Below are 15,995 nucleotides of genomic sequence, written 5' to 3'. Positions count from 1 at the left end.
CCTACACACACATATTCTTTTGCACTCACCAACAAGAGTTCTGAGTGCTGGGCACTTGCTCCAAAATGGCACTTACACAGCAAGCACACTGTTTTTGCTACAATATATTTGTTTGGGATGGTTTGGTGAGAGAAGAGTGACTTGAGTGAGGTAAGCAAGGTGCCTAGGGCACGAAATCTAAGGAGGCACTCACTGTCAGAATCCTGCAAATACAAATTTTGCACCATAAGGTATCTGACTTGCTCACCCTAGCCTCAACTCCAGGTGAAAGGACATTATAAGAGCAGCTAAAACCCTCATGCTATTCTAGACCCCCAAGGTGGCCCCTCTCCTTCCATCCTCCCCTTGCAATCTGTTCTGTACATTATAACAACAATTGTTTTCTCTGAAGCCTTCAATGTTTACTATTTGTTTCTTAAGTCAAAGCTGATTAAGAGTATCAAGGCTCCCCACTGACATCCCCTGCTTCTGTCTGTTTTAATTTTTCCCAACATCTTGCTGTATGAAAGCCTACCATATTGACATCCCTGCACATGTCTAGCCCTTTTCTGCCACCATAGCCTTTGTCATCTCCTTGGTGTCTTCAAAGGAACATGTCAGCTCCTCCTTTGTCAAAACTCCAGCCCAGCTTCAACACACCCTCCATATAGAAGTCTTGTCTGTCCAAACACCATAATCATTCTCACTTTTTCCTTCATGCTTCTCATCTTCCTAAATTCTTAGCTTGATTATGAGTTGGTTTTTATAAATTCTCAGTAGGTCATTGTGGTGGACACTGTGATGTGCCACCCAGATTCACATTTATGAATAAAGGACTTATTCCCCAGCGGCTGGGAATGTTGCTGAAAGATGTCTTTCAGCTCTCACCCTTCTTTTGGCACTGCCTCAGCTGCAGGGAGCTGATGCACCCAAGGTCACATACATTTACAGCACAAGCTACTTTCCATGAGTGGTTGACAGGAGGGTATGAAAACCACACCCCCTCCTCCTACCTCAGAACAGCTCTGAATAGACATCTCAGATCTAGAACTCTCCATAAAGTCAGCAGAAGCATTTGTTGGGCCTGCATCAAAGCTTGGTTTCTCCCTCTGCTCACTCCTGCTTCCTTTACCTCCCTTGCACAGGTGTTGATCCCAAGGTCATGCCCTAATAAACATCGTATGGGATAAATTCTGTCTCAGAGTCTGCTTCCCAGGAATCTCAACTTTTGAAATGTATGTTTGACTTTATTCATTCAAAATTGTTTTTATTTGCGCATGATTGTCTACCATAATTCCTTCTCTCATTACAAAATTCTTGAGGAAAGAAACTATTCAGGCCTGGCTGAGTGGCTTGGTTGGTTGGCGCATCACCTCATATACCAAAAAGTTTCAGGTTCAATTCCTGGTTGTGGGTTTGATCTCCACTCATGTACAGGAGGCAACTAATTGATGTTTCTCTTTCACATAGATGTTTTTCTCTCTCCCTTCCTCTGTCTCTAAAACCAATCAACAGATCCTAGGATAAGGATTAAAAAAACTATTCAGATGTTTATGATGATGGCTACAGAAATTTTAGTAGCTTTACTACACCTTAAGCAGCCATACATTTTGGAATTTTGTTTATTGGGATCTGGGGAAGGTAATTAATAAAGGTTTGGTAATTGGGTAACTAATGTTGTGATCATTCATACTGGTACACATAAATGAAAAGACTCGGCTATAATCTCATGTGTTCCTGCCCTGAAAATTGAGCCTTCTTTTTGAAGAGCAGGTTTTTGTATTCCCTAAGTATAATTATTCTTAGAAAAGGAATCAATAAATATCTAGTGAATCAATGGAGAGGTTTGGAAATTAGAAAAGCATCTAACTTTGCATGCACTGGGCCATGACTGAGAATACAAAGTGAAATTCTTTATTCACATCTCAGCTTTCAATAATAAATCACTCATTGGTTTTTACATAAATGTTAAAACCAGAGGAGGAAGATGATTAACAAACCCATTTCAGTCTCAATATCCACTTAGAATGATGTTAAAAATCATTACCATCAATAGTTTATGGAGTAATTTTACAATCAAGGACAAAATTATGTTTTCTTGAACATGTAAGTTATTCTTGGTTGAAGTATGGGAAAATAGATTAATTATGGCCTTGGAAACTTTTTAGTGCTTCTTAAATTTATGATAAATCACCTGGCTCTATCTTTAAAGAAAATAGGTCTACTTATAAATTGATAGAACAACTTCTACACTATCAGACTTTCCAGAAGACATTTTAGAACTCCTACTCCCACTAAGAATTAACCAGGTTTTGGTACACTTTATCATTTAAATGAGTTTCTGCATAAAAACAATGCTGAAATTACTCTTTAACATTGGGATTTTTTCCTTTGATGCTAATAAAACATCTTTGACATGCAATAAAATGTTTAAATCATATTTCTCCAACAAAATAAATCCTTTCCAAAAACATCTTATAGCAAGGAACAATTACTGTTAATGTATGTTTTATCTGTAGAAACTAACTGTAGTAATAGTTCACATTAATACAGCATTTCCTCAAACTAGATTTGTAGCGAGAGTACTAATTCTTTCCATAAAGTGAAGAAGCACCACCTTAAGCACATGCCAAATCTGACCCTTATTTCAGTTCAAGCTGAACAGAAGAGAATTATCTGTTGTAAGAATTATCTCTCTGAGTCCCAAAAGTTTATTATAATAGGGTGACCACTTTTTTCTTCTATGGCAAGTGTATTAGGCAGAATAGTGTCCTCCAAAAACTTAATTCCCACCCAGAATCTCAGAATGTTACCTTATTTAGAAGTAGGGTCTTTGCAAATGTCATTAGTTAAGATGAGGTCATACTGGATCAGGATGGGCCTAACTTTAATATGTCTTCGTAAAAGAGGGGCATTTTTAAAGAGAAACACAGACAGAAATGGAAGGAGATGGAGGCAGAGGTTGAAGAAATGCAACCACAAACCAAGGAATACCTGGGGCCACCAGAATTAGGAAGAGACAAGGAAAGATCCTTCTCTAGAGGCTTCAAAAAGAGTATGGCCCTGCCAGCACTTTGATTTTGGACTTCTAGTCTCTAGGATAAACAGTGAAACAATAAATTTCTGTTGTTTTAAGCCACCAACATTGTGATAATTTGTTAGCCCCTGTGAATTAAGGCAGCAGAGTGCATTGAGTCAAACTGATCCAGCAAGAACACTAGGAAAAAACATTTTGTTTTATTTTGCTTTGTTTTGGCAGAATGTAGCAGACAATGGTGATGCTCTACTCAGATGCCATCAGAAGGTCCTTTTTTGTAGTCTTTGCTCCCTCTTCCCATTTCAGTGTGCTGTTCACATGAGAACTTACTCTTTGTCAAAAAATGACCCTCTAGCTACCAGCTGCTTTTCTTGCCAGAAGTGGCAGGATATTTGTCACCCCATGTCTCCTTGCTGCACTTGACCAAAGACTGGTTCAAAGGATCAAAGTATGAAAGCCCAATTCTCTTCCCCCAGGCTGGAATAACTCAGGGGTATAATTTATACTCCAGAGCACCTGTGGGATCAAGCTGATGATCCGTTTGTGAGACTGTGCCTGACATAGCACTAAGGTGACCAAATTATCCTGGTTTGCTTGGGACTATCTCAGTTTTAGTGCTGACAGTCCCATGTCCCCAGAAATCCCTACACTTGGGCAAACCAGAATGGTTGGTCACTATAAATGGGATTGTTGCTTAGGTTCTTCCCTTTCTGTGTTTTGCTATCCCTATTACCCTACAGGTTTTCCTTAAGAGTACTTCCTTAATAAATCACTTATATATAAATCTTCATGGGGGTCTCCTTGTGGAGAACCTGGCCCAAGACATTGGTAGAGGGTGGGGGTGAATACTGAGTGCTTGAACACCTCAAAAACTGGAATATTTCCTGTTGGAAAAAATGCAGCTATTAATCCACATTTTGAAATTCAAATTACCAGTGGTTGACAAACATCTCAAACTCAAGAAGCAAAAGCTGGGAGGAATTTTCATTCCTCAAATATTTACCTCTGTATATCTTAGCTTATCAGAGTAAAACACAGCAGTGAATATTGAGATAATAGCAAACACATGCTTGATTAAAAACATACTGGTGCACAATAATTGTGACTAGTTATCAATAATGAGATGTTCAATTCTATCTTTTACTTTCTTTTTTAATGGTTTCTTTTTAGGGGAAGTTTCCTTTCATAAGACTCCTAATAGAATATTAGTATTCAGTAAAAACATAATGGGGGAAACAATTCAGTGGAGATGGGATTTTTAAAAAGATTTTGTGGGAACCCTTCAGGATTGCTTTGTGTTTGAGTCTATTGTAGAGTTAATTTTTATCCTCTAAAAGGCCTATTTATTTTGAATGAAGCTGCAAGTATCTTAATCTAGGGCTTGTCCTAGGGGAATCTGCACTTTTTATTTTAGTATATTTAATAATGCTTTTATGTTATTATGTAGGAAAACACTCACATGTTAAGAAATTCAAACCATATGAAAGGATATACTGTGAAAAGAAAGTCTTCCTCCTACCTCTATTCTTTAACCTCCCAGTTTCCCTTCTCAGAGCAACAACTACAGTATATTACCAGTTCATTATGTCTCAGAAGGGTTACTTTAGACCTCTGAAAGAAGTCCTGCTTCCTGTGAATTCTATGAGAGATTAGCAGTAATGTAGAAAGTATGTGGGGATCAGGTTCACAGCCATGTGGGACTGAAATTTTAAAACCTTATGAATCCCTCAAGGTGAGCTTGAAGAACTAAGCTGGTACAAATGCCATCACTGTGACTTTCACATTATATTGACATTTTTTCTATCACAGTCAACCGTTGTCCAAAAATACTATATGGAAAATTCCAGAAATAAATGACAGATATGTTTTCAATTGTGTGCTATTCTGAACAGTATGATGAAATTTCATACCATCTCTCATCTCATCCAGGATGTGAATCATCCCTTCATTTAGCATATCCATGCTGTATGCACTGCCTGCCCTTACCCACTTTACAGCTGTCTTGGTTACCAGATCAGCTGTTGAGGTATTGCAGTGCTTATGTTCAAGTAGTCCTTATTTTACTTAGTAAAGTCTTATTCACCTCACTTCATCACATCATGTAGGTATTTTACTATCTCACATTGTCATAACAAGGGGGAGTGCAGCACAATAATGTATTCAGAGAGAGACCACATTCACATAACTTATATTACAGGATATTGTTATAATTGTTCTATTCTACTATTAGTTATTGTTGTTAATCTTTTACTGGGCCTAATTTATAAATTAAACTTTATCATAGGTATATGTACAGGAAAAAACAGTGCATATAGAGTTCAGTATTCTCTGCAGTATCAAGCATTTACTGGGGGTCTTGGAATGTATTCCCCATGGATAAGGGAGGACAATTGTACTAGAAAAATGACAGCATTCTTCCCATGCCTTGTGAGTTCTATGCTGTCTGGATTTTATAGCTTTCTTCAGCCTTTGTAGTACCAATGCACAAGGATGCCAATCATCACAATGGCTGGTTTCAGGGCACTTGAGGGGATCATTCAGACATGCTTTTATGTAGGATGAAAGGTACCAGTCACAACTACATCTTTTTGTAGAGATGGGAAAGTGGGCACTGAAGAAGCCAAATAGCTATAACAGTAGGGCTGGTAATATAACCTAAATTTTGTGGCCTCACTGTGCTCTTGAATGGTGGAGAGGTTTGCTTCACTGGCTAACCACATCTGGGGATGATTTAAAGGGGAGGAATTTTAAGGCACAAAGTTTCCCTACCTTTGGAGTAGCTGCCTGAATGTGCATTCCGAATTTTGCTGCACTCATCATGATGGAGTGCAGGATGTTGTTCCCATCCCCAATCCAGCTGAGAGTAAGGCCTTTCAGAGAGCCATAGTGTTCCTAGAAGGCAAGAATGGAAGAAATTATACATAGGAAGGAATCCACTATGTGAAACAATTATTAGGGTTACAATAAAAGAAACCATCTTCATTCCAATTTTAAGGCTTTGTTGGAATGATTCAACTATTTTTTGCATTATACAGAGCAATTAAATAACATGAATGTACAATCACAAAATAATAGCAAAATGTCCTCATATCTTAAACCAAGATATCATATGAATTCACATGAACACTCATATTTTCAAACTTTCAAATGTTAAGCTTTATTGTATTCATTCATTTATTAAACAAATTAAACACCATCTGTGTCCACTTTCCTTGGCCCTGGAGATGTAACAATGAGCAAAAGAGAAAATAAATTCCTACCTTTATGGATTTTACATTTGTTAGTATAAGAAAAGAGAAATACAATATACCTGGAACAGTGTAGCATGGTAGTTGAGTATGTTCCCAAGTATATAAAGTTGAAAAACATGCCCATTAATACTCAGCTGTTTACAGATATAGAGATGTGTAGCTAAAGTATAAACACATGCCTAGGAATTATAAATATAGACATCAGGATAATAATTTCCTTGTGGTTTGGAAAGAAATGAGATCAGGGAGAGTTATGCAGTCAGCTTTAATTCTATCCCTAATATTTTACTCAAAAACAAAAAAAATTCTAAATTAAGATTTGACAAAACTATATGATTGGCATGTATTTGTTTTCTTTTTCATGAAGTAGCTATAGGTTTTATATATTTTTATGTTTATAAAAAAGTTAAATACTAAGCAATTTGGAAATCACAGGACTAGGTGGCTAAGCCAGGATTTAAATCCAGGTCCATCTGATTTAGATTCCATGTTCTTTTTTTAAAATATTTTATTTATTTATTTTTAGAGAGAGGGGGAAGGGAGGGAGAAAGAGGAGAAGAGAAACATCAATGTGTGGTTGGCTCTCATGTGCCCCCTACTGGGGACCTGGCCCACAACCCAGGCATGTGCCCTGACTGGGAGTTGAACCAGTGACCCTCTGGCCCACACTCAATCCACTGAGCCACACCAGCCAGGGCAGATTCCATATTCTTAATAAGTTGCTCTTTAGTTATTCAACTCTCACTCTGAGGATTTCCTATTTGAAGGCATTGCACCAGGTCCTGCGGGGGACAATATGATGAATAGGACATTTTACTGTGCCTGAATGAGTTTATAATCTAGTAATGATAAAGCCCCAGGACAAAGCATTAAGTTATCTGGTGTATATGTAAAGCCACATCCCCAAATAACCACTTGGTATCTAATATCATTGTGTTATACTCTCTGCATACATCTTATCCTCATCACCAATGAGTTTCATTTTGAGTTTAATCTCACATTTATGTGTGTACCTTATTCAGTGAGGCATGATATAGACCTATCTAGTTTTCCTGTCTCCCAAGAATAGTTCATAGACACCAAAATCATGGTTTTCAGGATTCGCAGTGGCAAAACTATGTAGATCGGCTGCGGCAAAACAAAGAAGATAAATCTTTCAAAGTTAGTTATTCAAGTTCCTAATTTGGCATACCTGGCTAAATGTGAGCCTCAATGCTATATATTCTGCATGTTCTTAACTCTGGTTTTAAATAATCAGTATTAAAATGATAGAAATTTGTCTTCTCAGAAGATAATTTTATATTTGACCATTTTGAATATGCAAAGCATACTCCACCAGTCTTCACTCCCAAGCCACAAAACCTGATATGTGGAGGATACACAAAGCTTTTCCATTCTGTATGCTCCAGCATTCCCTATTCATCCATTGTGTTATATAGGGCACCAGAAAGCAAAAGGATTGAAAAAACAGGGGATGATAGAGGGGCTTAAAGAGGTTGGAAATCAGGTTAAGAACAAAAGGCTCTTATAATATGCCATGTTCCTTGAATATCTAGTATACAAACATGCTATAAGTCTTTGCCAAGATAATATTTAAAAACAAAACAATACCATCATTGAAATGGTTCCATTTAGAGCTCGTCAAGAACTATTAATTGATTTTGCTCTTGTATAAAGCAAGGAAATAAGCCAACCTGGAGTGTAAGGTAATCAGCCAGGATCTGGATAGGATGGTACAAATCTGACAGCCCATTGACAATGGGGATCGATGCTTCTTTAGCCAGGATGTCCAGATCTGATTGTTTATATACTCGAGCCAACACTGCATCTGTCATGCTAGATAACACACTACAGCAATTCAAGACAAGATAATTTAAGTTAAATATACTTTATAATTCATTCTTTAATACAGAATTTTAAGCAGTAATAAGAAATACTGATAAATTATAATTTTCAGTAAGTTACAACTACCTATCAACACAACAGATTTAAAAGCTGATGATAAACATATAGTCACTACAGAAGCCAAATGTTGTTCCACTGACATCTTAAACAGTGACCGCTGATTTTACTATTTTTTTCAGAGATAAAAAATCAATTGCGAGCCTCACAGTCATAATAATGAATTATAATTAATATGTAGCAGTTGGTGAAGGCAAAAGGAACAAGACCCAAATCAAGATATACTGAGAAATATTAATGACCTGGCATGTAGCTAATTTTCTTTTATATTATCCCACAGAAAAATATACATTTTTACTATAAAATTGAAAGTACCAGTGTGGCACCCATGGAGGTGCACACACATTGCCTTACAAAAGAAAACCTTCTGGGAAGAGTGCCATTAACTCAAAGTCCCCAGCTTCTATACCTTCAGAATCCACTTCAGCATTCCTTCCAAGGCCCCACTCTCCCCAGGCTGTTCCCACCAATGACTGAGCATGGTGGAGGCACCAGAGCTGGGCCATTCTGCCTGACACAGGATTTTTCTGTTGGGTAGTCTGGTGGCGCTCTTCATCAGCCTGGCTGAGAATTTCTGAGGTTCAATGTGTCTGAGGTTCTTTTATCCTTCCTTCTTCCTTTCTCCTCTCCTTTCACTGAGGTCAGACCTGCATCACCCTTTGAAGGCTCTCCCTACCTACTGCTGCTTTCTCTCTCCTTAATCTTTTATAGTTGTTTCCCCAAATACATCTCTTGTATATCTCATTCCATCCAGTGAACTTAAACTGACACAGACAGCAATGAGCCTGAGAAGGCATTCAGCCCTTGCCCCTGCACTGCATAACTACCAGCATCTCCGAAAAAGACAGAAAGTGTTCAACATCATGCAACACACACACATACACAAAAATCTACCAAGAAAGCAACACACATCAAATCATGGCCACAAATTGAAACGATTCATAGAAAGATGGATATTACTGTTCTCATATCATAGCTGAAGGACCTGAGACACAGAGAGCTTAAGTAATTTGCCCTGGATCACAGATAATTAATTTAGAGGAGCTCATATTCAAGTCAGTTTAACTCATAAGTCCATATTCTTACTATTACAACACATGGCCTCAAATTTTCAGATGACAAAAACTCTGAAAGGAGAGTCTTGGATCCAGATTTGAAATTCTCTCCATATGTCAGAATAATGGTTGTCCCTCAGCTAAAGCTTCAGCCTTATAAAAATAGCAAGAATGTCCATTTGTTTAAAATATTTGTTTCTTATTATTTAAGGGAAACACCCAAAACAAAGGCTTTAATTATTTTAATCTTAAGGAACTATTCTTTTTATTTTTAATTATTCCTTTATTATTTTTATTGACAGTATTGCAGATGTCCTCATACCCTGCCCTTTGCCTACCTCTTCCCAGCCCCCAGCCCCCAGCCCTCCTTCCCTCTGGCCATCACTACATTGTCTGTGTCCATGGATCATGCATATATGTTTTTTGGTTAATCAGGCAAAAAAATTTGGAAATACTCTCATGGTAGTTGTTATATTAAATATAGAGTCATGATTATAAGATATCCAGTAGTCTTGGGTTCAAATCTGGTTTTGTCACTTACTAGTTATGTGACTTTGGACATGTTATTTAATTTGTCTATGATTTAGTTTCTTCATCTGTAAAACCATAATAACGATATCTATTCTACTAGGCTATTGTTAAAATCATCACTAGGCATATAAAATGAATAGTGTGATGCCTTATTCATAGTAAGAGATAAAAATAGTAGATAATATTATTGTGTCAAGAAATGGAAAAAACAAAAGCTAGTATTATTTAGTAAGGTCTTCATAAGTTTGTATTTTAATTATATACGGGGTGGGGGAAAAGTAGGTTTATAGTTGTGAGTATGTGAAACACAGTTTATTCTTGTATTATTATTTACTAACTATTGTATTATTTTTCATTTAAACAACTGTACACCTACTTTTGCCCCACCCTATGTATTTTGAAAATTAGTCCCTCTTATATATCTGAGACATAATATTTACTTGATCTGTAGAAAATTGTTGGTGCTTATAAAATTCGAGGACCCCTAAATAAACTCCTCACTCCCAGGGATTAAATAATCAAATATTAAAAAGCATATTTGTATAATAACATTTCCTAGACTAATATTTTTTTAAACTTTCATTGCTTTCTCATACCCATAGTTCTCCAATTTTCAGATTTTATGGATCAGCAATATTTTCGAAAACAGATGAAGATCAACACAAGATTCCCACCTTTTTATTTGGTAATTAAGAACATGAGAAACAAGCACATAAATACATATATTATGTTAGTCTTTCCACTTAATAAAAGGACATTTTGATACCAAAAAAAGATGTGAATGACCTAACCTCAAAAAGTAATACTTGAAATTGAATCAATTCAGCTTTATAAAATTCACTATATTGTTTTTTTTTCTTATTTGACCACTTCTGATGGAATTTCCCATGACAGGACATCAATGGAGAGGTCAGGACTTGGGAACCACTGCTCTGAACTGTATAAGCACATTGTATACTAAAGCATGAAAGTGAATAAAAGAGACACTTTATAGTTTCTCTGGCAGAACAGGTGATGTTTAATGGTTGACTGAAACAAGGGTTTTCAAATTTTGCTGCACATGAAAGTTACCTCAAGAGTTTTTAAAACTGTAATATATTTTTCCTGTTTTTAAAACTCTTGATGCCCAGGCCATAATTTTTATCAATTACATCAGAAAAATAGACTCTCTAGTGATGGGCCCCAAGGATCAGTGTTTTTTAAAACTTTCCGGGAGATTCCAATGTGCAGCCAAGGTTGAGAATTAAAGCAAGCACCTTGCTCCTCAGATCAACCACCCTCATCACCACCTGGGAGCCTATTAGAACTATAGAATTACAGGCCCTACCCAGAATATGATTTACAGAATCATTTTCTGCATTTTAACATGGTTTTCAGGTGGTTCATTTGTATATTAAAGTTTTAAACTTCCAATAAAGAGAGAATGGAGGCTTCCATATTTTCTAAAGTACCATTCATTTTTTGGTAGAATTCTAACCAGGACCTGCCCCTCAGATATCAAGAGATGACAGCCCCAAAAAACAGAAGACTTTTTCCATAATCTCATTGGCAGGCAGTGCTTTCCAGTTCCATTGAGTGAATGGGCATCTCAAATCCTAAAAAATGAATGATCCACTAAATTCCATTACGGTCTCCTCTTTAGAGTGATCAGCTAAACTGACTTATGGATGCCCCAAGGCAATGGTTTCCAAATTTATGGGCCATGTCCCTGGTTGGGGGTATGCAGGAGGCCATGGGTCAATGTTTCTCTTGAACATCAATGTTTCTCTCCCTCTCTTTCTCCCTACCTTCACCTCTCTATAAAAAAATTAAAGTAAAATCTTAAAATAAAATTAAGTGAAGAACTACTAAACTACAGAGGTCCAAACTCCTAAAATAGGGTAGAGTCTCAGTCTTTTTACTTTTCCTAACTTCCCCAAGTAACTCAGATAAGCTTCCAAACTTTGAGAACCACTGTCCTAAGCCATAGGCTGTCATCTTAAATTTTTTAAAAATCTTTATTCTTTCTTCAAGATCTTAAAAATTATCTTCTCAGTAGAGATATACTTATGCTTCATACTATAGAATGCAGGTTTTTAGCTCTACTATGGAAAAATAATGTGGATGGAGGTAAATATCCCAATAAGGTCTACAATTATAATCAATTATCAATTCCTTATTTCAGAAGAATTGGTTAATTTTATGATACCTACAATCCTATGAGAGAGAGAGAGAGAGAGGTAGAGGAGTGTTTGACCCTGAAGGGCTTCTTTAAATAGTATCACTTCTTAAAGTGTACACAAGTAGGATAAAAAATCTAGAATAACTATTGTAGTTGACTTTCTGGCATCTCAGTTAGAAAAACAAATTTGACTTCTATCATAGTTTCTTACAGCTAGGCCATGAGCTGTCAACCTCTTATGGTTTTCATGAACTTTACAATGTGTTGTCAAGTCTTGCTAGATTTAGTATACATCATATGTAAATATTATCTTAACCTCGTCAATGAGAAAACCAATGTCTTTGAAAACCTTGAAGGAATTAGAGCAAGGTTAGAAAAGAATGAAGAAAGATGAGGCTGCATCAGAGGGAGATGCAGGAAGCCCAAATGGAAAAAGCAATGCTCTGCACACATGAGTTTCTCAAGAAGATTGAAAAAGGACATGTAATTCTTTCCCTTGAACAATCCCAAGAGCTCTTGAAGCAAAGGGGCAAAAACACAAGCAAGCATTTACTTGCCCTCTTTATAATGTGCATTTGGTATCCCTGGAAGCTCTATAGTATAATTTCATGAGAGAGTGTCTGGCCTGCTTTATTGAGATTGCCTGACACTGCCTAGGACAGAGGTCTCCACCTCAACTGCATATTAGTATTACCTATGGAGCTGCAAAAAAAAAAAATCCTGATTCAATATTCTGCCCTTTGGAAGGTTAAATAAGAAGTTATGGGAAGGGATTCACATCAATATTTCAAAGCTCCTCAAGTTAATACAATATAAAGACAAGGCTGAGAACTATTGTTCTAGAAAATGGAAAGAGGGGAGAGGAGAGAGAAAGGGAAAGAGAGAGAGAGAGAGAAAGGTAGGAGGAGAGAGGAATAGTCTGCCATTAGAACAATGGATCAACGTAGAGGAGAAAATTCTTGGCAGTTGGTGAAATCCCATACTATAACTTAAAGTAAGGGATAACAACGTGATGATGTGTTTTACTGGAAAGGATGAGATCTTATACACTTACAAAAGAACTGTTTTCCTTTTATTTCGGTCACTACCAATGGCAGTGCCTTACAAGCAGCAGTAGCTACAATCTTTCCCTCCTCAACACTTGTAAGCATTTCTAGCGCCCAGAGTTTGGTCTTAATACTGTTCTATAAAACAAAACAAAACAAAGCAAAACAAAACAAAACAAAACACCCTAAAACCATTAGAGGGTAGCCAATTCCATGTCCTTGGCAGGATAAAATCAGCATATGTCCATAACACCCTATTGTTGCCAGGAACCAAAAGAAATTTTTTAAATGGCAGGGGCAGTGCTAAAAGAAAAAAAAGACTCAATTTAAAGGAAATATCATTGTCCAGTTGTGATCATTTATAGTAATAAATATTATTAAATGAGATAAGGCATGCTTGTAAAAGACCATGATGCTCATAAGAAAAAAGTAACAATAAGAAAATGTACAAAACTATAATTCTAAGATCAAAGAAGGATGACTGTTACCATGCACATTTAAGTTTATTTACTTAAAGTAAGAAAGTGTTTATATATAACTGTATAAATACAGATATTTGGGGGGATTGTTAAATATATTTCTGTTTATCAAGTATAGATGTGTGCCATTTTCAATCTGTGTAAATTACAAAGAATTAACATAACTTATAGGCTAAATAGTCCTAGAAGTAGTAGGAACTGCCACAGATTGATAGGCCATATTAACATTTGTGGTCATATATAGAGTGAAGTAGAAAAGGAGTCGAGCAGTTAACTAGCACCAGTTACCATGTATAATTTTCAATTATAAAGATAATACAGGAGGAGTTAAGATGGCGACAGAGTAGCACGGAGGGAACCCAGCTCTCCTGCACCTGGTAGAAAATCCAGGTGGATCTACTGAAGAACAACATAATCAACCAACAATTCCCCAACATTTATGAAAATAAGAGACCAGAGAGTGTGACAGAGGAACCAGACATCTGCAGGTCAGCGAGGACTCCAGAAGGCAAGTGAGGACAAAAGCAGCTGAGCCCGCAGCCTCCTTGGAGGCAGGCTGCGCCCACGTGGACAACTTCCGCCAAGTACGGTGGAGAAGCTGTGGGCGACCTGGGCTGGCGCCTAGTGGCATCAGTGGGAAACAGAGGCCCTGGTCTGGGTCCAGTGTCAGTGCCAGGGCACCTGTGGCGGAGGGAACTCTGGAAGGCCGGCACCCGGTGGGTGTACAACAGACTCTGTGGGAGCCGTGGGCCCACTACAGGGTCTGTGGAAGAGAACTGACTCCCTCCCTTCCCATCTAGGCAAGGCTGGGTAATACTGGGCAGAGACCTGTGGGCTTAAGGTTACCTAAAGGGTGGCAGGAGCAGAGGGCCATGTTCAACTGCGGACTCTGTGGTCGACAGCCCGCCAGCCCACCACCCCGCCAGCCGGGGGATTTGAGAAGGACACTGTCCTTGCCACTCTTTTGGGATTGGGCTGGGCTGAGAGGCAGGCTTTGTGGAGAAGTCTGTATTGGAAAGTGAACTGAGGTGTTCTGCAACAGCAACTTGCCTCACGGCCCAACCAGCCCAGCAGCCATCCAGGGGAGGGGCGGGAACACCTGGGTTCCGCCACGGGACTGAGAAGGACAGTGCCAGATACCGCGGGACTCAAGCAGCCTGCGGGGGGTGCGGGCACCCACATCCCAATCCTGTAGCCTGGCTCACCTGCATACCAGCCCACAGAGAGGTCCTGCTGCAACCAGAAAAATTGGTTTGGACAGTTTGAAACCAACAAAGAAAGGGTTTTGTTGGTTGTTTTTTTTTTTAACTTCTTTTCTTTTTTTAAAATTTTTAAAGTTATTTATTTATTTATTTATATTTAGAGCAGAAGGAGAGAGGGAGAGAAACATCAGTGTATGGTTGCCTTTCATGCGTTCCCTGCTGGTAGTTGGCCTGCAAGGAACCGGCTTGCAACCCACGCATGTGCCCTGACTGGGAATCGAACCACGATCCTCTGGTTTGCAGGCCAGCGCTCAATCCACTGAGCTACACCAGACAGGGCTCAACTTCTTTTCTAAGTAGTCTTATATTTTTTAAACTGTATTGTTGCTCTACCTTTCAATACTTTGTCCCTCATTTTTTTCTTTTTGTCCAGTTTTAGTCCTTCCTTTCTTCCCAAACTTTTCACTTATTCTTCCTTTCTCCTGACTGTGTGTGTGTGTGTGTGTGTGTGTGTGTGTGTGTGTGTGTTGGATTGTTTGTTTGCATGTTGCTTAGTTTTCTTTTAGGTGTATTATTATTTTTTTGTATTATTCTCACTTCTTTTTTTATTTTAATAGTATCTTTGTATTCCTCCTCTTTCTGTACAGATTTCTTAGTCCTGGCTGGTTATATTGTACTATTTGACAGGTTTCCACTTCTCTTTCCTCCACAGTGTATTGCTAATATTCTATACTTCACACCACTTCCTTTCCTTTGGCATACTGCCCAAGCTCTATCACCCCCATTCAGACAGATCACATAGAGTCTGTTACGTGAATGTTGCTCTAATATTATTGTAAATAATTGCTATTCTATACCATGGTAAATACTTCATAACACATCTCTTGGACCTTAGACCACCTTACAGGTTCCTGAATTCTATTACTGTAGTGATTAACTCTATTTGCTCACACGCTACACCTAGTTACTATCCTTTACTCTCACCTTACCTCAAAATCTGACCACCCCCAACCACACTGCTTCCTGATACAACTAACAAACCTCCCCTTCCCAACAGGAGAATTATCTCCTGTCCATCCTTTCTTAAAAGTGGCAAGCTGGGTCGAAGAGCATGGTTAACGCTATATATAGCCTAAAGATTGTCTATTTCTTCTCTACTGAGTGTGACTATAAATAACATAAAATACTCTTCTGCTATCATAAACCATTTTGCCTCCCCCTCCAACTGATCACACACGCACAATAAAGAAAGAAGTAGGTAGAAGTGGAGAACACCAAGATACCCACAAGAG

The 15,995-nt window shown here is 38.0% G+C and overlaps 1 protein-coding gene across 1 annotated transcript in view; it reads right to left on the bottom strand.

The window, feature by feature from the left end:
* Nucleotides 1-15,995, bottom strand: part of OTC (ornithine transcarbamylase) — a 73,995-nt gene that overhangs the window by 18,305 nt on the left and 39,695 nt on the right. The window contains exons 5-6 of the mRNA XM_037059565.1: nt 7,962-8,115; nt 5,786-5,908 (exon numbers count right to left, since the gene is read on the bottom strand). Of these exons, the coding sequence (XP_036915460.1) occupies nt 5,786-5,908; nt 7,962-8,115 (277 nt within the window). The remainder of the gene's footprint in view (nt 1-5,785; nt 5,909-7,961; nt 8,116-15,995) is intronic.

Source organism: Sturnira hondurensis, unplaced genomic scaffold (assembly GCF_014824575.4).
Source record: "Sturnira hondurensis isolate 20B ecotype Veracruz unplaced genomic scaffold, ASM1482457v3 Scaffold0011192, whole genome shotgun sequence".
In the NCBI taxonomy this organism is placed as follows: Eukaryota; Metazoa; Chordata; class Mammalia; order Chiroptera; family Phyllostomidae; genus Sturnira; species Sturnira hondurensis.
Note: the sequence above shows the minus strand (reverse complement) of the source record. Positions and strands in the feature narration are given on the sequence as shown.